The sequence below is a fragment of the Sinohyriopsis cumingii genome, unplaced genomic scaffold (genome assembly GCF_028554795.1).
Source record: "Sinohyriopsis cumingii isolate HCF-2022 unplaced genomic scaffold, ASM2855479v2 utg001110l, whole genome shotgun sequence".
Lineage (NCBI taxonomy): Eukaryota > Metazoa > Mollusca > Bivalvia > Unionida > Unionidae > Sinohyriopsis > Sinohyriopsis cumingii.
The window spans coordinates 1,088,747-1,110,864 of record NW_028315961.1 but is presented as its reverse complement, the minus strand read 5'-3'; the positions used below and the strand labels follow the sequence as shown (position 1 = coordinate 1,110,864).

Sequence of the window (22,118 nt, the reverse complement as noted above, 5' to 3'; positions counted from 1 at the left end):
CAGGTCTGCCTGTGGAGCGCGGAAATTGTATGTGTGGTTACACTCCAGACTGGGTCATTCACTCATTTTTTTACGCCCTTCAAGTTCACCAGGTTCCTATAAATATCTGACAGTCACATAACCTAGTACTGGTTGTTTTTAGAAAGAGACATGTTGCTGCCACTCATTGGTATGTGTTTCTTCACGATTGCATTGATGGGCTTCGTAGAAATTCTACGAGTAATTTCATTTTTTTAATGCAGCTATCACACTTGGTAGTCTTGCAACCCATTCATGAGATCTCTTGTCCACCTGAACTTTGTACAAGGATATTTCCTGTGCATACTGATCACCTAGCAGGTATTCGGTTATATCGCTCAATGATTGCTTGATCGCAATGAATTGTGGTATGGCCTCGTCTGATTTTGACGCTATGTTGTTTCATCAGAGATGTTACTGCACCATGAAATTCTTTGCCAGGATCAACCTATAGCAACTGTGGCCATCGCAGGTTGGCACTTTGATAAATTTGTTTAAACGCAGATGCAACTTCAGCTGCTGTCTTTGTTGATATTGTTTCAGCTTCTTTATATCTTCTTGCAACATCAAAAACAGTCAATGCATATTTGTATGTGTGCGGTTGATGTCTACCAGTTTTAATAGTATCATGTGGTAAAAACAAAATATCTGCCTGATGAAACTCATTGGTAGTGCTGACATCAGAATGTGCATACTGAATTTTTTTAGGTGGTGGTTGATAAATTTGCCACATTGCCTGTCATGCTAATCAATCTGCAGCAACAGAACATGTGACGCCTGCTGTATCAGCAAGTTTACTAATTGCTGCTCTACCCCTCCAGTATCCTCTTGGGCTATGATAAATTGACTCCTTATAATCGTTATCTATAATTAATTACCAGCCCCTAGCACAAGTTCACCTTTCATCACAGATCTTTAAAAAAAAATTAGCAAGCTATTCTCTTAGAGATTTATTTTTTACAGACTTTAGAGTGTGAATCAACTTCAACTTCACGTCTGCAATATGTCGTTGTTGAAGATATGGATTTTTATGTGACATCATGAACATGGCATGCTTGATCAATCGCATGTATTGGATACTGTCCAGATCTTGGGTGATCATTCTCATCAAGTCGGATATCAAGTCAGGTTCCAGGACCACAATAATTATATCCAGGAAGATGCTTATCACCAGGATGCTAAGCCCTGGTAATTTTCCCAGTGAAGCAGCGATATCTCCAGCTGTTGCATGAGAAGTAAATTTATTTTTTTTGTACCACATTTCAAACACTTGCCTTCATCTTTGTTGTTTTTAATCCAATGGTGGGGGTGGGTGCTCTGCATCAAACACAATATAAATTCATATACTTATTATGTATTTCTTAAACATGCAAGGCATTGATTTCTCATTAGCATGAAAGCAAGGGCCAATCAAGTATCATCCAGCGCTACCAAATTTTATCAGACCAATTATCATAGGTCCATCCGGGTCTGGTAAGACACAATTGTTGCTTAACTTGATAATGAGATGGTTCAAGTGGGATAAGTTGTATTTAGTGGCACCATCTGCAGATGATCAGTGATGCTTCAATGTGCTTAAAGATTTTAATGAAAATGCAAAGTTGTTGGACAAAGATGGCAATGATATTATTGATTTTATCACCGATATTGATGATACTCCATCTGTGGATGATCTTGATGGATGTATTAATAATCTTGTAGTGTATGACGATGTGATGCTAGACAATCAAATCCAGCTTGGATATTTTCCTGAGGCAGACACAAAAACACAGATATTACATATGTTATTCAGCACTGTGTGCAAATACCTAAAGTGATCAGAGATAACAGCAATATTCTAGTTGTCTTTAATGGTGTTGATACCCACACACTAAGAAACATCCACCAGACTTTGTGTTCAGGGGACATGGATATGATTAAGTTTAAAACCTTCATCTCAAAAGCGCAAGTGATTCCTTGTGAATTTATCATGATAAATTTACATGATCATCGGTCGCGATATCACATTGGTCTTGATACAGTTTTTGGTTGAGAGACCCATTACTTATTTTTACACCCTTTGTCAAGTGACACAGCAGCAGAGAGACTATGATGACCAACAGGTGTTTTACACCAGGGTCAGTAAATGAATTTGAAAATACAAGAAAATAACCTGGTTAGAGGTCTCGGTTTAACGTTATTGACACTTGTATTTTCATTTTTGTATAAAGCTTTATTTTTAAAGATAAACCCTCTGAAAATACAGTCTATTCACCCTCTATGCTGCTATCCTAAAAAGTTATATCATATGTAAACAAGTATATGGTATTTTGATTGATTTCCAGTGGTGTTGTGAATGAATTCCAGTCTTGAATGTTCTGATGTACCAATAGCCTGGAATAGTATTGATGTGCTAAGTCTTGATGTGTCACAATAATGTCTCTATGAATTTACAATAATCCCCACAAAGTGGTTTAGCCTGAAAGTATTAATGAACACTTTGTAATTCTAATGAATAATTGAAACAAATAGATCCTCTCAAATTAAAATTCAGCACAACTAAAAGACTGATTCTATTTCATATATTATGATAGGAATGAGTAATTCTGATGCACACAACCTTAATATAAAATCACAATAAGAGTACCTTGATGAGGTTCAAAAGTTCATTTCCACAACATTCAAAGTTGCAAACAAGATCAAGTTTTTCACTTAACTTTTAGTAAAGGTTATGGCACACATCAGGTAGATTTGGAATTTCCTCTAAATCACTAAAATAGCTGAACTAAAATCTAAGTAAACTGGTTTAATTACAAGTAATACTTATTTAAAAAAATACAAAACATTTATAAAACAAAATTTCCAAGCAGCAAGATATTTTGTAAAGGTTTGAAAAGTTTTTAAGAAACATTCAGTGTTTTATCTATCTGGAGTGTAATATTTTTAGAAATTAAAATGGAAGTAATGCAAGTAATGATTAACAAATACTCATTTTGATGTGAGAACTTTTTTTAATTATAACAGTAGCACATCAGATGCTTTCCACAGATTCATTTTAACAAAGAACTAGAATGAATTGGTTGCAGTTGTAAATAAAAGTGTTGTTTTTCGCAGAAGCTCCAGCCTGATTTAATTAGACCAGTGTGATTAATAGTTCAAAGCGAGTTTGTTTCAGAGAGAGAGAGGGAGAGAATAACTAGAAATAGATGACATCAACAGGCTGGTTCTGACGTATTCCATACGAAGGTTGACATTCTGCATGCTATTGTAATTTATGAGGTTAATACAGTTGCCTTAAAACACAGATAAACACAGTTCTAGACATATTTATGTCAGAAAAATGTGAACTGACCAAGAAAAAAGAGATTGGCATAAATGCTGGCACTGCATGATATAACAGTTGACAGTAGCATGAGTATAAATTGCTAAGATTAATTGAGTTTCTTCCAGGTGCTTAAATAAATAATAATTACAGTACATTGAAATTATTTCCATGAAACTCATTATTACATACTCCCCATGCTACCATAAATATAATATTACATGGATGTTTCTTTGTCACAAGAGAATATGTTCTGGTTATTTCAACTTGTACTTTACCTGATAATTTGTTACTAAAAAATGATTGAGTTTATTTTATTACCCAACTCAAGACAAAGTTGAGAAAGGGAATACATATAATTTGTTAACATCTTGACTTTCCACTGTCTACAGTTAACAAACACTGTGGATGCCTTGCACCTGGTGTAAGGAAGTAACCTAGCAGTTTTAAGCTAAAAGCACTTAAGGTCACTGAATGAAGGAAAATCACTTCTACATGTTATAGTTCTATTCTACACCACAGACCTGGACCAAGCTTTGTAGATGACTTGAAATTTTGGAGTAAAAAATTCAAGGATCAAGTTCACTTACTGAAATAAGTAGCTTGATTTAGCCACAACAAAATTCAGCTATCTACATATGGGACTATTACACATGTGGTCAGAATTGTATGTGCTGTTCATAGCACATTTGTTTTTAGTCTTATAGGACCATATGACCCAATGACATCAGTGCAACCAGTTCTGTATCTTTTCATGTATTGCAGTGAAACTGGTAAATAAATTAGCTGACAGGCCTGGCACACTATTGCAAATCAGTAGAGATGTTTTAAAAAAAAATGACAAAATAAAAATAAGATGCAATGAAATAATTTCCATAAGACAGGTTAGACTTGTTATTAGATATATTATATACTAAATATATTACTTGAAAGTTTCTGTTTCATTAAGAGAATATAAATATTATTCTGCTTCCATCAACTCTACTTTACCTGAAAATTAAACGGTAATTAAAGCTTCTATGAGGTGGGTGTTCATAGTTACTCCTTATGTACATCTTCTTAGCAACACAATTAGTCCTGCACTTTGCTTTCATGATGCTTAGAACTGTTGACTGTTTTTGTCTTCTTGAAGTGCACGAGTAACTCTCTTTAGCACATTTCCTGCAGTTTTTTTATGGATTGTGAAAATTGGTAATAGTTTGAAGATCACTTAAGCTATGCATATTGAAAATTCACTCTATTCCTGCAATTATTATTAGAGTTATTGAGTTATGAAAACAGCGTTCTTTTGCATACCAGGGCCCAGCAACGTGGAATGAATTGCCCACAGAACTTAGACACAAAGACACAGTGATCACATTCAAGAGGGCTCTCAAAATTCACTTATTTCGACAGCAAGAGCAAACTTAAAGACCTACTAATATTTCCTACCTGAAATATTCTCAGCATGTTTTTTTTTTTAAATGTTTTTCTAATTTAATGTTGTTTGTTTTTGTAATAATATTATTATGTTTCTTATCTTATAGGTGTTGTCTAAAGTTGTAAGGCGCTTAGAGCTTCTAAAGATTAGGTGCTATACAAAGTCCTCATTATTATTATTATTATTGCCCTTTATGCAATGTAGCTTACATCATGCATGCTCTTGTGACTAGCTTATTTTAGTTATCAGTGAATACTTGGTGCAAGTTATGCATGTCAATTAATTACTTAACATTAAAATTCTATGGTACATGAAGTCTGCTACATGCTTTATTTACTTGTTTTACCTTTCAGATGCTGCTAAAATTATAGAATTTGTTACCACGGGTAACATTTCTGAGATGTTCGAGAACAGCACTTTAGAATTTTACTGCCGTGTAGAAAGTAATCCATACTCAGTAATCTCACTTTCCTTCGGTGATGTTTTGATATCAACAGTTAAAGATGCACATGAATTGATTCACAACACTACTGTAGGATGCCTGAAAGGTGGGAAGTATATGTGCAATGCCACCAACTCAGTCATGAATGGATTCACAGTGTCAGCAGAAATTAATGTTGAAGTCAAATGTAAGTTAAGAAAAATGTGTTTTTATCTGTTCCTTTTTTAAGTTTGTCAGGGTTGCATATGATCAAGACCTCTACAATAATATGGTCTATTGCTTTGTCTTGAATCAAAAGTTCCTTCATTTTTGCGTACAATAAACAGTCTGTGAAAAATAATAGCATTAAATAATCATGCAAATAACATTTATAGAAAATAGTTACAGCAAATGTGAACATAGAACATCCAAGAGTTGAGGATAAAATTGAACAATAAACTGGAACAGAAATTTATAGACATAAAGTACATGCATATTTGAAGGAAACGTTAAAAAGTGTTTTGCATGCATGGATGTATCAGAACAAAGTTACAGTTATAATGAAAAGTGCAGGCACATTGGAACCAAGAGTTGAAGGCATAATGGTACATGCACACAGTTTGGAAGAAAAAGCGCAGATATAAACTAAATGGATGAATGAGTGCAGATATAATTTAACATGCAGACATAACAGGAGATAACAAACCCATAGACCTAAGGGACTGACAATTTTCAGGATTGGGAAGCCTGTGATTCTAGGATTTTCTTTTGAGCCTAACAGTTTTTTTCTCTGTTACTTTTTCAACTAATATAATGGACGTAAGTTCTTTTTCTGCGAATTAGAGCAAGAATAGAAGTCCTTTTTACAAACTGTTGGGGGACCAGAAATTTAAAACAAAAATATCCCAATTCAACCCAGTAAATGATTAGTCCCTAAACAATATGAAAAACACCTTATGGAGTTGGAAAGATCAACATTTCCACAGTGGGAATTAATCTGTCAATGATTTTGTTCATCAAAGAGCAGATACAGTATTTGTTATGGATGTCCAGATTGTGGCTTTTATTGGCTGGATTAAGTTCTGTTATTCCAATTGGAAAATCACTGTAAAAGTAAATTTCAAATACATTTGAAATTGCCATTTTGACTGAGCTACATTTTTTAAGTCATACACAATGCCATTTCATTTTCATGTGTGATATACTGTGATCTGGCAGCTGTTTTTTTTAATAAACTGATTTATAGAACTTAAAGTAAATTCAACTAAAACTGATTAAGAACCCAAATTTCTCTGCCAAGCAATCTTAGATTTTGCTTTTAGGCACATTTTAGCAAGGTTAAAAACATAAAGCCAAGTTTGGCCTCCTGTTTTGTGAAGGGTGATCGTTTATTACAGCAGAATACCTTGGTAGAGAACTTAGGTGCTATTTCATGAGAACTGACTAAATTGTTTTATTTCTTATTAAAAAAATAATACAACTGGTAAATGTTTGAAATCAAGTAGAATTTATGACACCTTATACATTAAAAAATAATATAACTGGCAAAATATTGAAACCAGATATAATTCATCACAGACGTAAGAATTGCGCTGGTGACTCTGAGAATAGTGGACTGTAATTTTGTACTTGTACACTGAGAGGTTTGTTACCATTTTTATGAATGTGCTTCTCATTTAAGTAAATAATAACGACAATATAAAATTATTGAACTTTGTAATTATTGTTCTCAAATAGAAATATGCGTCAGTGGATAGTTTAGAAAAATTATGAAAATCATGACAAATTTTTGGATTAAGATTTTTTAATTGGGTAGCCTAAATATGAACCTGAAGTAGTTCAATTTTAAAAATAGATATGATGAAGAAACTGATAGTGGTCTTATAAATTTGTGTTCCTCTTTTCGCTTTGCACAGGCATACCTGGAGCTGATAATTGAATGAGTATTGTTCTTTATCTTGTCATCATAGAGCAAATGGTGAGTGCAACTTGACACATTAGATACAGACTAACTCTCTACAAAATACTAATCATGAGAACTGAGAAGAGGTTTAATCTCAGTCAAGAACAATTGGATCTGCCTTTGCTAATACAATGTTTGTTATTATCTTTTTCTATGTAGGTAGTCCAAGGCTTGACTTTCGAAATGACATTATAACTGAATACTATGGAGTGCTGAATGACAGTGTGACATTGGAAGTCTATATAATAGCCTACCCAGTGCCAGCAGACATCATGTGGTACCATAGGGGAGAAAAAACAGACATGTGGCAGCTGGTCCCAAATCAGTCAAATTCTTCTAGCGGATTATTTTCTAGCATCACAGTCCATCTTGACAGTCAGGCAGATTTTGGAGACTATCTCGTGAATATGAGTAACAGTCTTGGAATCTATGATCTTATCTTCCATATCATACCAGAAGGTAAGTCTACAGTTATGATTTTAATAAACCGCTCCCTCGATAACTCATTAACCCACTTGTAATGTGATGTCCAGCATAGATCCTGTTTTTTAAAAAAGATCCTATGTATTGAATGTGAAGAACATTGTAGTCATATTTCATAAATGAAACCTTAATATATCACTCATTTGGCAAAAGTTTGAACAAACATGACAAAAGTTGCAAGTTTTAATAAGAAATCACATATTTTGTTACATTTAATTGGCAATATATTTTTCAATACACCTTAAATAATAATATATGATGATCAATATAATATTCTGGTAAATGCTAACAGAAGGCAGCACTAAAAAAATAAATAGCACTTAATTTTGTTTTGTCATGGGAAATTAATGTATAATTTTTTAAATTCTGTTTCAATGGAAACTTTATAATTTTGGCATGTTTTCTATTAAAATATGAAAAGAGTTGATCGATTGTCACATTGATACCCACAAGTACTTCTGTGAGAACCTAATTTAGTTTTGGCTGTGTTTAGTCTACAACATGGATAGGTGTTTGTTCCATTGTCAAAAAAATTGATTAAAACAAACCTGTTTTTTTATATACTTTAAAAATGTCTTTTGTATCAAATCAGTTAAGGGAGCTACAAAAAAATAGTTCAAAGGCAGGCATAGGCCCTTGTGATTAATCTCATGTGTCAAAATCAGACATTTTTATTTGACTTGTAAAATATGGTTTCATATTGTATGTGCTTAACATCATTAAATTATATATATTAATCAGCATTTGAAATGTGATCATGGAGAGTAAAGTATCCCAGAGGAAGGTGTACTTGGTGAATGAAAAGCTTCATGTCTAAAATAGGGTTCATAATGATGAAATGAGAGAAAAAAATTGTAGTTAACTAAAAATTGCTATTTGGCACTCAGAGATTGGCATAAGGGCAAGCGGAAATTTAGGGATTACTTGCATAATGTTGATTCAGATGATAGGTTCAAGTGAAAATGAAAGTCCTGCAACTGACATGGATTTAGATGATGCTGTGTGCACCTGTTCCTGTCACTGGAACAATTCTCAGAGAAATAAATACCAAAAGTTTAAATAATGACAAATTTCAGAGCAAGCCATGAATGGCTCTGGAGATTCCAATGCTTACATGAGATAAAACAAAATTAATTCTTGGGAGAGATATGCTTGAAAAATTAAGGCATGAAATGTGGTTTCATATTTGTTAAGTGTGTCATAAATTGCAAATACTATCTTGTTCTCATTCGCATTTTTTCTTTAATAAATTTTTAGACCCATTAAATTTATCTCTGGTAACAATTATCCTCTGTGAATTTATATATTTAAAATTCTACTGTGTGTACAGTAGCTAAATCTATCAGTAAATTGATTCATCTCATAACTGCAGATTTGTTTTTTCTCATTTATTGAAGTTAATGAATTCAAACCAAATTTGCTATGACACCTGACATACACAAGACCTTAATTTCAGTTTTTACCATTTTTAAGCAACATTTAATGCAGTTTCAGAGAATTATTTTACTGACACTTAGATATATCCTCAAGGATGATAAGAAGTTTCATTATTACTTCCATTGAAATCAGGACATCAGTGTTGTACTAATTGAACAATACAATTGAGATTTAATGCAGAAGATTGTTATACGAAATAAATGTTTCATGAAAAAAGGAATCTTGTTTGCCACCGTATCAACGGTTAGTCTAGTTCCCTGCGCTTGGGACTCCCAATTTGGCAGGATGATATTAAACACCACTATGGGAACCAGACTCATCAAGAAAACAAAAAGCAGTGACGTAATGCACAGATTTTTTTGCATACATGTGATGGTTGTTGAAACCAGTTGGAACGATCTTTCATATGTTGGACATTTTGAAAATAAATGTTATGTAAACAGAATAACAAACAACTTCATTAGAAAAGCATGTTATTAAAAAAAATTATCTATGTGATTGCAAAATGAGGATTCAGTCAATAAATAGCCCAGTTCCTTAATGCTGCTTCTCCCACCCATGGTTTTCTTGATGTCAAAGCGATTTTTTCCTATTTTAGAAGGTCCTTCGGTAACTCGCACCTTGCTTATAGTGCAGTCTATATTTGTGGACCCTGTTGGGTGTGAGTTATCGAGGGAGAGGTGTATAATGATATGATTACAAAAAACAAACACCATGAAATTAGAAAACAGAAAACATGCTGAAAATATTTAAGGTAAAGAAACATTATTAAGTCTGTTCTTGCAGTCGAAATAGATGAGTTTTAAGAGCACTCTTGAATGAGATCACTGTTTTTGTCTAAGTTCAGTGGGCAATTTGTTCCACATTGCTGTGCCCTGATATGCAAAAGAATGTTTATATGACTTCACTTTCATAGTGGGAATAATGAGGATACAAGTATCAGAAGAGGAGCGTAAGTATCTTGCTGGTGTATACACATGGTTGAGGTCGGATAGGTGTGTTGGACTGGAACCCGTCAGTGAAACATAGCACAGGGAACAAATTTTGTGTTTGATTCTGGATCAAATGGATAGCCAGTATAGGGTACAGAGCAAGGGGGAGGTGTGCTCTGATCATGGTACTCCAAGGATGATCCGAGCAGCTGTGTTTTGAACTTTTTGAAGTTTCTGGAGTTAATATGAGATGAACCAGACAGAATTGAGTTAAAATAGTCCAGTCTTGAAAGTACTAAGGAAAAAACAAGTGGTTTAGTGGTATCAGCTGAAAGATAATTGTGAATGGAGCTGTCATGCATCTCAGCTCAAGATAGCTGCTACATATATCTATAGTACGTTTCTCTCTGACTTAAAAAAGTGGCATCTTTGCAACAAAAGATTATTTTATCCCCCCACATTCTTTTTGTTCATCTGGCCCTACAGTCCACTTCCACTAAGTATAAATTAATAAAACTGACCAGACCCACTAATCTGCATCAACATTATAACAGAATTCAGTTTGCCTAAATGAGAGATAGAATCACTGAACTGGACCACATGAAGGCTATCACATTTCAGCACTATTATGATCAATTTGTTGGAATCCAAATGGTTATAATTGCTACAAAAAGAACCATGTTGTGATGCAGGCTTGAGGTTAATGTGTAGATGTTTTGAACTTTGAAAACATTTTTTAGTAAAACTGATGAAAAACAAAAGAGGTAGGCAAAATAGCAGGTACTTTTGTATTTTTATGTACATGACCTGTTAAACATGGGGCAGATAAATAAAATTAGTACCAATTTTAAACTTTTTGATATAATCTTATTCTGAACAATTTAGTAAATTAGGCCATTACATAGTTCGTAACATTTTGTCTTTTTGTGTAAGCCTTGTTAGTACATTAAAGCAAATATACATAAAGATGGAAATTTGGTTTTGCCATTAGATGTCTATTTCAAATGTTTAATTTTATTTGTTTTACAATTTTGGAAACAGACAAAATTTTGGTTATCAGTTAGGGAACATGATTCACAAACACCATCATGGTTCTGGTGTACGCAAATGATTTTTCATGAATTGTACCTATAAGAGCCACACAGTTGTTCAGGGCATTCATCTTCCTTTGTGATCCACCTATAGAGCATCTAATGTTATGGTAGCAATCCGTTGTTACTTGTTTTGTTCCACATAATAACTTTATTTGTACAAGATGTATCTTTATCCAAACTGTGGTGGTAGCATGCACTTGATGTATGAAAAAGGCTAATGAGTTTGTTTTAAGGCCCTAGGTGACTGAGTGGTCACCTTTACTAATAATTGACATATCACCTCTACATATGAGTTTGAGTCTCATTCATGTTAGTATGTGAGAAAGTGGTTCTTCCCTCCACCCGATCTACTGGCCAGCATGTATAGCCTATCATGTGCTGAAAAATGACATTACACTGATGTGAACAACATGATTTTGCAATCAAAAAGTGTCAAGTCAAGGTAATTGTGATTCATTGAAGAAAATTGGTCAGAAATTCACGGTTATAAGTAGAAATTGAAAAGAAGGGAGAAAAATGCATACTATGATTCTTTTTTAATACATTGGCCAGTTGAATTTTGGGTCAAATCAAAAGCCATTGTTGCCTCAAAGAAAATGAATTGTGCACTGTAATATTGTGAAAGTTCATTAACCACACTTTACGAATGAATTGCACTTAGAGTAAAAAGAAACATATTTTATAGATTAGAAAAATAAACATTTAAGTTAAAGAAAGAAAGAAATTATGGTTTCTGCACAGTAAATTCAGTTCAAGACTGCATACCTTGACTTTTGTTATTAGGATCTATTTTTCAATAATCTCCTGAGTCAACCATGCCAGGGGGGCCCTGAGTGGCATAGTGGTCTAAAGCGCTGTCCGTTATGGATCACTGCCATCTCACCTCTCTGCGTGGATTAGAAGTCAAGGATTCGGCCAATGTGGGTATATGAGAAAGCTTGCCAGTAGCTTCTCGTGGGTCGGTTCTTCTTTCCGGGGTTTTCCTGGTTCTTCTTCCACCATTAATACTGGCTGCATTGCATAGCCTATCATGTGCTGAAAAATGGCATTAAACCCCACAACAACAACAACAACAGCAACAATAACAACCATGAACAACAACAACAACCATGCCAGCAGGTTGCTTGTGCAAAGTACTATTCCTCTCTTGTATGCAAGAGAATGCAATTTTAAAGTGAAATTAGTTAAAATCTCTGTATAGTGGTAGGGCTATTTCTTTATCTTTTGCAAATTGATACTCATCCACTTTCTTTTAAAAAAATACAGTCATAGATTATTTTCCTGCTTGGTATTTCCCATCATCCATAATTCAGAAATTGACCATTAGAGTACTTAGTGCACTGGTGAGTATTGATATGAAACGTTTAATTTTTGTTGTTGTCATGTCCCAAATACTTTTTGAGTGCCCTCTTGCATTAGCCAAAAATTGATTACAAAAATAGCAGGTAATTTTGACATTAAACTGTGTTTCAGAAGTTGCACAAGTTTCACCAGGGTTGCAAGTGACCACTACAGGGTTTCAAGTTGGACCACTAGCAGGTGGTGTAGGAGCTGGAGTTGTGGTTGCTTCCATCTGTATAATTTTGGTCATACTTTTCATCCGACGAAGAAACATGAGAAACAAAGAAGGTAAGAAGCTGGTAGGCAACTAATTAATGTAAAAGCAGTATCATTTTTACATGCCCAGCATAAGATAAAGTTTGGTACTAATGGATTTTTCATGGTGAGCATATGAAAAAGACAAAAAGTTTGACCATCTGCAGAACCAGGTTGGTATACGTGCTGTAATTCTGGCATGTAATATATAAATTACACTTTTTTACACCCAAATTACCCTCTTTTGCCACTTATAATAGCAATAAAAAGAGGCTTATATCTCTTGGGGATGGTGGGTTGGCATGTATGCATTTCTGCAGGCAGTCATTATGGCCCATATTTCACACTTTGCTAACTTGGGTAACATTTTGAGATAGAAATTCATTACGTCAGTCATTATATGCATCTCTCTTACAGGAAAAGGAGCTCATTATTACTTGTATTTCTTTTATTAAATTTGGTTACGTTTTAATTTTAATACATGATGTGACTTTCTGGAATGCTATATGCTATCTGTTCTACCTAGAATGACAAAACATGGTGGGCATCTTGAATTTTTTTATCCTTATTGCAAAAATAGATCTATGTGGCCTATATTTTGTAGTTATTTACTTCTATTTGTTAAAATGTGCTGTTTACACTTTGATGACCAATTAAGGTCACTGTGAAATACACTGAAGACTTTACTAATGTGGTTTTAGTATTTGTGTTTATTAACACATAGATCTTTCTACGCTATATATATTATAGTCAGATCATCTTATTACTGACTATTGCAATTGGAAGTAGGACTAAAAATGTTTATTTAATAGTTACTTTCCATGTTGTTGATTATGTATTGAATAAATAATCATCAGTTATAATTTTAAACATGAAAAGCTTGTAGGTGTGTCTGTAGATAATAATTTACAATGGGATGACCATATCAATAAGGTTTGGAAAAGACTGTCCAAAACCGCCTTACTTAGCAGAATCAAGAAGTATTTACTTATGCAAACTCATACATCAGTACTAGATTTCATGTATTCTTCCAACAATGGATTATTGTTCAGATGTATGGGGAAACTGTGCTACATCTGAGCTTACAGGGTTTATAAACTTCAGAAACTGGCAGTATGCATAATTTTAAATGCTACTATTGATCATCCATCAAAAGCATTGTTTACAGAACTCAGTTGGTGCATAATGTACATAACTGCCAACCCTCACGAATTTGGTGTGAATTTCATGACTTTTTCAGCGATTCACGGATTCACGCCGCAAGCCAAAAATTCACGAATTCTCCAACTTTCAATTATTTTAAATCTTTAATAAAATAACCAATTTCCCGTTAAGCGCTAGTGGTGTTATTTGCTGTTGCCACAATGGTCCAGTATTGCAGGTCATGGTATTTGTAGAACTACAGCTGAGTAATACAGTCGGCCCAGTAGCAAGCATTTTAGCCTATTTTAATCTATATGTATAAGAGTAGTTTTACAGATGCTTTTGAGAGAAACTGGGGCCTAACCGGAATTTTGCTCCGCACATGCGTCACCAACACTGATTTGAGTTACCGTTCAGCAACGCATGTAAGATCTTGAAATGTCTTCACCACCAAGGAAAAAAAAACATATTGCTCAAAAAGTGAAGTTTAATTTGGAATATATCAAAAATTGGCAGTGCATTCTGCCATTAAATATTGATATACATCATGCTTTTTGCACTCAGTGTGCCACAAATTGTAGTATTGGGCATGGTTGCAGAGATGATGTGAGGAAGCACATCGGTTGCAAAAAACATGTAGAAGTTGGAAAAATTAAAAATTTGCAGATTTCAGCTATAGAATATTTTAAGCCACCAGCGGAAGACCTGCAAGCTACCAATGATGAAGCATTATTTGTGAGGTTTCTTGTCGAACACATTCTACCTTTACCAGCTGGAGACCATGCTAAACATTTGTTCTGACAAATATTCCCGGACTTGAACATCAATTCCAAATTTTCCTCTCGAAGAACCAAAAGTGCTGCAGCTCCAGTATATTTCTCACAGCAACAGTGACAGTGAAAGACTATTTTCTCTAGTGAGGAAAAATAAGACAGACTTTAGGGCCTCCTTAGCTGCAGAAAATTTGTCAGCAATTTTAGTCGCCAAGATCAACCAGAAGGCAAGTCTGAACTGTTTAGAAAAGAAATTTATGATCAAGCAGTTGAGTACGTTCAAGTCTGCCACAGTATTATGTCTTGATAAATAAATATTTCTTCATATATGTAGTGTTTTAGTTTTATATTGCGATCTTGATATAGTGTAGTATTGACGGTCAGAGTGGATGGAGTTATGGTCATGGTATTTTTCACTAATTCATGTCCAAATTTACGACGTTTTATCCCTATTTTCACTAATTGTGAGCCTGGAAGGTTGGCAGCTATGAATGTATGAAGGATAGATTTTAACAAGGCAGTTCGTGTATCTAAATGTCTACATAGAACTGCACCAGAGTACATTCAGGATTTATTCAGGCTTTTTTTCAACACAGTATCAGTTGAGATCAATGTCACATGGAAACCTTCAAGCACCAAAACCAATACCAGAGCAATTTAAAAAACTTTCCAAAACCCTGGTATAGTTCTATGGAACAAGCTTCCACTTTATGTAACATGTGCTGAAAATATTACAGAATTTAAGAAAATATATCATGTGTATGTGTGTTTCAGACATATAATGGTTGTTGTTGTTGTTGTAGGGTTTAACGCCATTTTTCAGCACACACTAGGCTATACATGGCGGCCAATATTAATGGTGGAGGAAGAACCCTGGAAACCCTCTGGAAAGAACCACCGACCCATGAGAATCTACTGGCAGAGTTTCTCACATACTCACATTCGCCAAATCTGAAACTCGAACCCACGCAGACAGAGGTGAGATGGCAGTGATCCGTAACAGAGAGCGCTTTAGACCATTCGGCCACTCGGGGCCCCCAACATATAATGGAATTTAGTATTTTAATACTAAACACATTAAAATGAACAGTAATTACTGTTATCTTCCATATAAACCTATCCCTCGATAACTCGCGCACATCGGGGTCCAAAAACATAGACCACACTATAAGTGAGGTGCGAGTTATTGAGGGACCTATTAAGAAAAGCCAAAACCAATAAAAGGATCGATGTAAAGGAAAAAGGAGGGTGGGGGTGGGTTGGCAAGTTATAGTGTTGAATACCCAATTTATAATTTTGCTGAGATTAACTGTGAATAAATATCTCTTCATAATGGTCTACACTGTTTATTTTTTCCTCAGAAAGTAACATTAATTTCAGGATAAATTACAGTATATTGAGATCATCAAAAACATTCCAGATGGTTTCCATTCGCTTAACACATGTACCATGTCACTAATTTGTGTGTTGAATTGAATACATTTTAGTTTTATTGTTAGATCCAAATTAGACGGGTTTTTTTAATACAAAAGATTGACACTCTTTTCGAGAAACATGGTCGATCGAATGAATGAACGATAGATAGATAGATAGGTTTGATTGTGGTGGAAGTACAGTGAAAAAGATCACAAAGGTTAATCATTACCAACATGAATCTAATGGGTCTACAAATTTAAAACAACGTAAATTTGAACTTGATAATACTTGCCGTTCATGACACACTTGACACATATACAATGCTGTCTGGCATTTCTGTGCATTTAAGGTTTCTGTCTCCAGTACTGAAGCAAAACACATACCGAATTTGACGGAGTGATGAAAATAAAATACAGCAATGCTTACCATTTGAAAAGAGGCAATTGTCACTTTTAGATTCTGTTCAAAATAATATTAATTTTGGACACAGGGGATACCACCCCCATGTTTTCCTGACTCACGATATGTTGGCCTATTCTGCTCACAGCATTGAAAAGATGTAATGTTTATCCATCAGGCTACAGATATGAAATACATTACTTTGGACTGTTTTTTCAGCAGTTCAGTTGAGTAGTTAGGTAAGGTTTATAACTGGTTTTACAAAATTCAAGGTAAAAATGCCAATAAATGGCAAGTGCTATTTAGCAAACTAAACGTATCTTGTTAAAAAGTTCAACATTTTGTAAAAAAAATAAGCTATTATGTGGAAGAGAAACAATGATGAATAGAATGTAATGTGTTTATAACTTCTTATTGATGGTGAAAAAATTACTAAAGAAATTAGCTGACACGTTGGGTAGCAGACGATTTTGTACGTGTGGGACAACTTCTTGCAAAATTGGGAACTTGGATTAAAATGCAGAATTGTTTTAAGGTATACATTTACCACTTTTATATAATGTATTTATGATTCTAACAGTTACACAGTAAATCTGATTTTCTGGGTTACCGGTTCAAGAAGGTCATGGAGTGGGTCTTCATGTTGACATTTAGAATATGCATTTTCATAAGCATTTCGAGTCGAAATGCGGGATATTTTTGTACACTTTGTGAATATCACTTTCCTTAATTAAAGTATGATCATTCTTTCTCGATACAAAATGGATTTTTGAACAAAAATAACATGTGATTCAGTGTTTACAGAAATGACATATCCTTGCACAGAATTACTCGATGCGCAGAATTAGCCGATTTTGTGGTAACTTCACATTTTGAAAAAAATCAGTTTTTTTTTTGTGTTGCTCCTTGATTTTTCTGCTGCTGAGAAAAATCCAGCAGATTTGTCAACTGTATAATCATTACATAGTCAACATTTTGTCTCCAGCCACCGTATAAAAATGTGAAACCATTTTTGATTGGTCAAATAAAATGAATTTTGATAAAGGTAGTGACCACAAAAACTTATGCTCAGATTTGCATGCCTTTGAATTCTTTCTTTGTACCTCCCTTGCTTGAATTGATACAAAAGACATATTCAAAGTGATAAAACAACACGGGTCTCTTTTAATTGATTTTTTAATGCAACAAACACTTTCCCAAGTTGTTAATCAAAACAAAGCTGGCATGTAATTTGGTACTCACTTCATATTACAGTGTTGTTAGAACAACAGAATAGTTGTACAAGATGTATTTTGCAAAGTTGTAGACCAGCACTCGTATTGTCACCACATACTCCATTGAAATAATAATATCATTATTTCTGCATATTCCTATCAGTATTTTCCCAGTGGTATTAATTTTCTGATCTGATGTTGTTCACTTCTTATGCAATTTTTACACATTGAGAATTCTGACAGTATCATTAAGAATACAAATTACAATGTAATCTGCACCAAATTGAGTTGTTTGAGAAGAAATTCATTTTTTTAAACCCAAAATCACTGAAGCTATGAGTTCTGGCATTAAAGTCTCACATTAAGTAACATTTGAAGTAGCCATGATAGTAATTTAGGATGCAACTGTACTAATTTCACCTTTGGTATATTCAGATCTTGAATGTGGTGGAGGAACATGGCTCCAAAATTTACAAATCAACTTTAGAGCCTGTTCATTGACTATGAATCAAGTATATAATCAGAGTCCAACTGAATTGTTAGACAACTTTTAATTCTTTTGACATCGTATTTAGCTGTCAAATATGGAGTAATCCTTTGGTCTTTCTGCCATCCCAACCAATACCCAACCACAACCATGTGACCATGCCCAATGACATCACAGTAATAATCGCTATACGACTAGAGATGACATCTGTTTGAGTATTTTGATTTTAGAAGAGCAATAACAGAGTGGAACAGTAAGAAAAAGTGACAGATATTTAAGTGTTTGGGAGATATTTGACAATGGCTATTCCTCCTGCCACCACTTCCTCATTGGAGATCACACACACACAAAACTAAGAGTAAATCCTGAAATCCTGGCAGCATCCCTGCAGGGGAGATAAATTGACTATTTCATTTGATTTTATTGGTCTCTGGTTATCCCATTGTATTTCTTTTACTTGAACATTATCATACAGTGTGTTCAGTCAGCATGATCAGAAAAGGCTTACAATCATTGAGAATTGTTGAAGGATTCACATGTGAAAGAACGAAAACCATACTATAAATCAGTGAAGATAAAAATAGAGTATATATGGGTTTAACTATCTGTGATTGGTTGATAAAGAAAGTAAGATTTTAGTAAAAAGAATCTTTTGAGACCTTGTCCTACTTGTAACTGAAAAAAGTGAGGAATGTTGTTGATGAACATAATTGTCATCCCTTTACAGACCTGAGTTTGGAAGATTTACATTTCAGATTTGTGTAGATCCAGAAAATGGTGCAGATGTTATGGCTTTCTTTTCACAAAAGCTGTCATCATAGATGTGTCTATATGGATACAAATTTGATCATGAACACTTGAAATTTTAAGTTATTGAATTTTAATATCATGGTGTTTGCACAGGTTTACGGTGGGAACTGAATTAGTACAGTGAATCCAGAACTCTTGAGTTTTGTGCAGAAACATGGAATCCAAGCAGAATTCATCCAGAAATGTAGAGGTTTTCAGTCTTGGATTTAGTCATCCCACTGCATTTCACATTGATATGCATATTCACAAACAATTAGTATAGTAGTAGGAAAAGTAAGTTACAGATTTAGATACATATCATAAACAAGACAAACAGTATGTGGGGGGGGGGGCAAGATCATAAGAACAGGCTGGAATGGGGAAATATAATAAAAACAATGAGTAGAAGTGTGCCTCTTTTTTGTGTGTGCAACATTATTTTCTCAGCTTCAGTAAGGAAATACATTAAAGGGAATAGAGGCCCCGAGTGGCTGAGTGGTCTAAAGCACTCATCGTTCCTGATCACTGCCATCTCACCTCTGTCTGCATATGGGCTTGTTTGTGCTCGAGTCCAAGGCTCGGCTAGTGTGGGTATGTGGGAAAAACCCTGCCAGTAGCTTCTCGTAGGTTGGTGGTTGTTCCCTGGGTTTTCCAGGGTTCTTTCTCCACCAGTTATACTGGCTGCCATGCATAGCTTATCATGTGCTGAAAAGTGACATGAAACCCTAGAACAACAACATCAAAGGGAATACAATAAAGGGTGTACAGTTAACTAAACCAATTTGAATTTAGCTACTTTAAAGATGTATCAAATTGATTTTAACATTTTGCTTAGGGGCCCCGAGTGGCCAAGTGGTCTAAAGCACTCTCCGTTACGGACCACTGCCATCTCACCTCTGTCTGAGTGGGTTTGAGTCTTGGATTCAGCCAATGTGGGTATTTGAGAAAGCTTGCCAGTAGCTTCTCATCGGTCAGTGGTTCTTTCTGGGGTTTTCCCTGGTTCTTCCTCCACCATTAATATTGGCTGCCATGTATAGCCTATCTTGTGCTGAAAAATGGCATTAAACCCCATAACAACAACCTTCTGATTACATCTGTTCCAATCTGTTTCTATCCACTTTGGTGATTATGTTCACTGAATCAGTAATGTTTGGAAAAAAATTGGCATATTTTAAGATTGAAAATTCTTATGGCAGATTATGATTATACACTGTAATTCTGCCTGAGAGATATGAATAATTTTATTTCTTGGTTTGTTGGTTCTGGTTGTTGCTCAATTCAAATGCATCTCATACTTTGTTACAAATATGTATTACAGATGCTTATCTTCAGATATCGGTGAATATAGCAATGAATAAGTTGTAACAGTTTTAGTTGGAGCAATGGACATGGTTAGAGAAACTACAAGTGAGCTAAAATGTAAACTTGTTGGCAGCGTGTGATGCAGGAATTGCTTAAGACTTCTCCATCTCATATGCTCACCATGAAAAATCCATTAGTACCAACTGACAATGACTTAGGTAACTGTCAGAAAGGCATAATGGACACTATTCAAAGGTCTACAAAATTTACTAAAGATAAAATTTATAAACTCAGTCAGCTGTGACAAGAATGATGGACTAGTACCTTTGCTGCTGTTGCCACAGTTGATTAGTTGTTTTGGGTTTTGTTTAGGGGAGGGGGTAACAATATATTAGTTGGAGGAAGAACCCCGAAAGACCACCAACCCAAATTGGTTGATCTGTGACAAAAACTCACTCTGAGATGTGCAGGTGATGTAAAAGCAAGCATCTTAGTACACTTGGGCACATGGAGCCTCTGTGGATTTGATGTTTATCTCCATCAGCCAAAGTCATTTAGACATGAGATCTTGGGTTTCAGTAGATCATTATGGCCTTTACACCATTTTCAGATGAAGAGAATCTGTATATGGCAGTTAGTTTTACTGATGAAGAAAATCCAAGTCTTTTTGAGACACCAAACACCACTTACATAAAACCACTGACCTTCCACAAGTAACTGGCAACATTCTCATTTACACATTGGAGGCAAGTAATCACATGACAAGCATCTTGTACCACTGCTATGGAAGCCCCTCAGATCTGTATCACAAGACAATCATCTTATACCACTCTGCCATGAAAGCCCCCCAGGCCATAGGTATAAGTCTCATAAGAAAGACCAGAAGTGGGAGATAGAACCTGACAACTGGATTGAAAGTGCAGAATGTTACTGCTAGGCCAGCAGTGATGATATGATGCTGTTGACAATACAGTTAACTGTAATTAACTGCAATGACATTGATTTTACGAGTACTTGACTTTCATTCATTTTTTAAAATCTAATTTATGATATAAAAATGTTTGATTTGCTATATTACTTCAAAAGAAACTTTATATTAGTCTTGCAACAAGCATAACAATAAGACATAGGTAACTAAAATATATCTTACAAGAAATGATATAGTAAAAGTAGGCAGAAATAATGCAACATCACTTCCACAGGCATCAATGTTTTTTTTCTTCTGACAAATCATGTATTATAAGTTTACCAAAACATTTATTGAAAAATAATAATGACAAGGAATCATAGCATCTGGCCACACTTTAAAGCAATACAAGATTTAACTATTATTCTAATCAAAAGCAGTATGCCTGAGAACAGAGAAAAATAGCAAGACATAGTGATCACTTGAGTAAACACACAGTTTAGTAAGGATACAAATTCATGATTTCTGTATTAGAATAAAAATCCCTATTATAAAATCTGTGTTCATGGATGTTAAATTAGTAGGTATTAAGGGACTGATCAATGACATATACAAATAATAAGCCACCATGAAAATTTGTGATTTCACACTATCTGAGACATACATGGCTGACAGACAAACAAACAAAATGACATAAGATTGATTATAATAAATGAACACAAATAAAAATATGCAGTAGATTATATGATCTATAAGAATTCAGTAGATTACCTCCAGCCAGCTGTCATTTAAATCACTTCTGTCCCCATCCCAATATTAAAATAGCTTCTACTGCCCACTAACCCATAGCCAGAAATTATGTTAAAAAATATGCTTCTGTAGGGGCAGTGTTTTTTTAATTAAAACATATCTGACAGTGGATTGTAATTTTATCTGACGGTGGATCGTAATTTTTTTATAATGCTTTTGTTGTGGGTTGGTTGAATTTGAAATGCCTTCCCCCATGTTTTGTCCATTCAGAAG

General features: G+C 34.5%; 1 protein-coding gene across 1 annotated transcript in view; it reads left to right on the top strand.

Annotated features, from left to right (window-relative positions):
• Window positions 1–22,118, top strand: part of LOC149772830 (nephrin-like) — a 130,656-nt gene that overhangs the window by 60,373 nt on the left and 48,165 nt on the right. Inside the window, exons 8-10 of the mRNA XM_089947230.1 lie at window positions 5,093–5,368; window positions 7,283–7,582; window positions 12,543–12,698. Coding sequence (XP_089803356.1) covers window positions 5,093–5,368; window positions 7,283–7,582; window positions 12,543–12,698 — 732 coding nt within the window. The remainder of the gene's footprint in view (window positions 1–5,092; window positions 5,369–7,282; window positions 7,583–12,542; window positions 12,699–22,118) is intronic.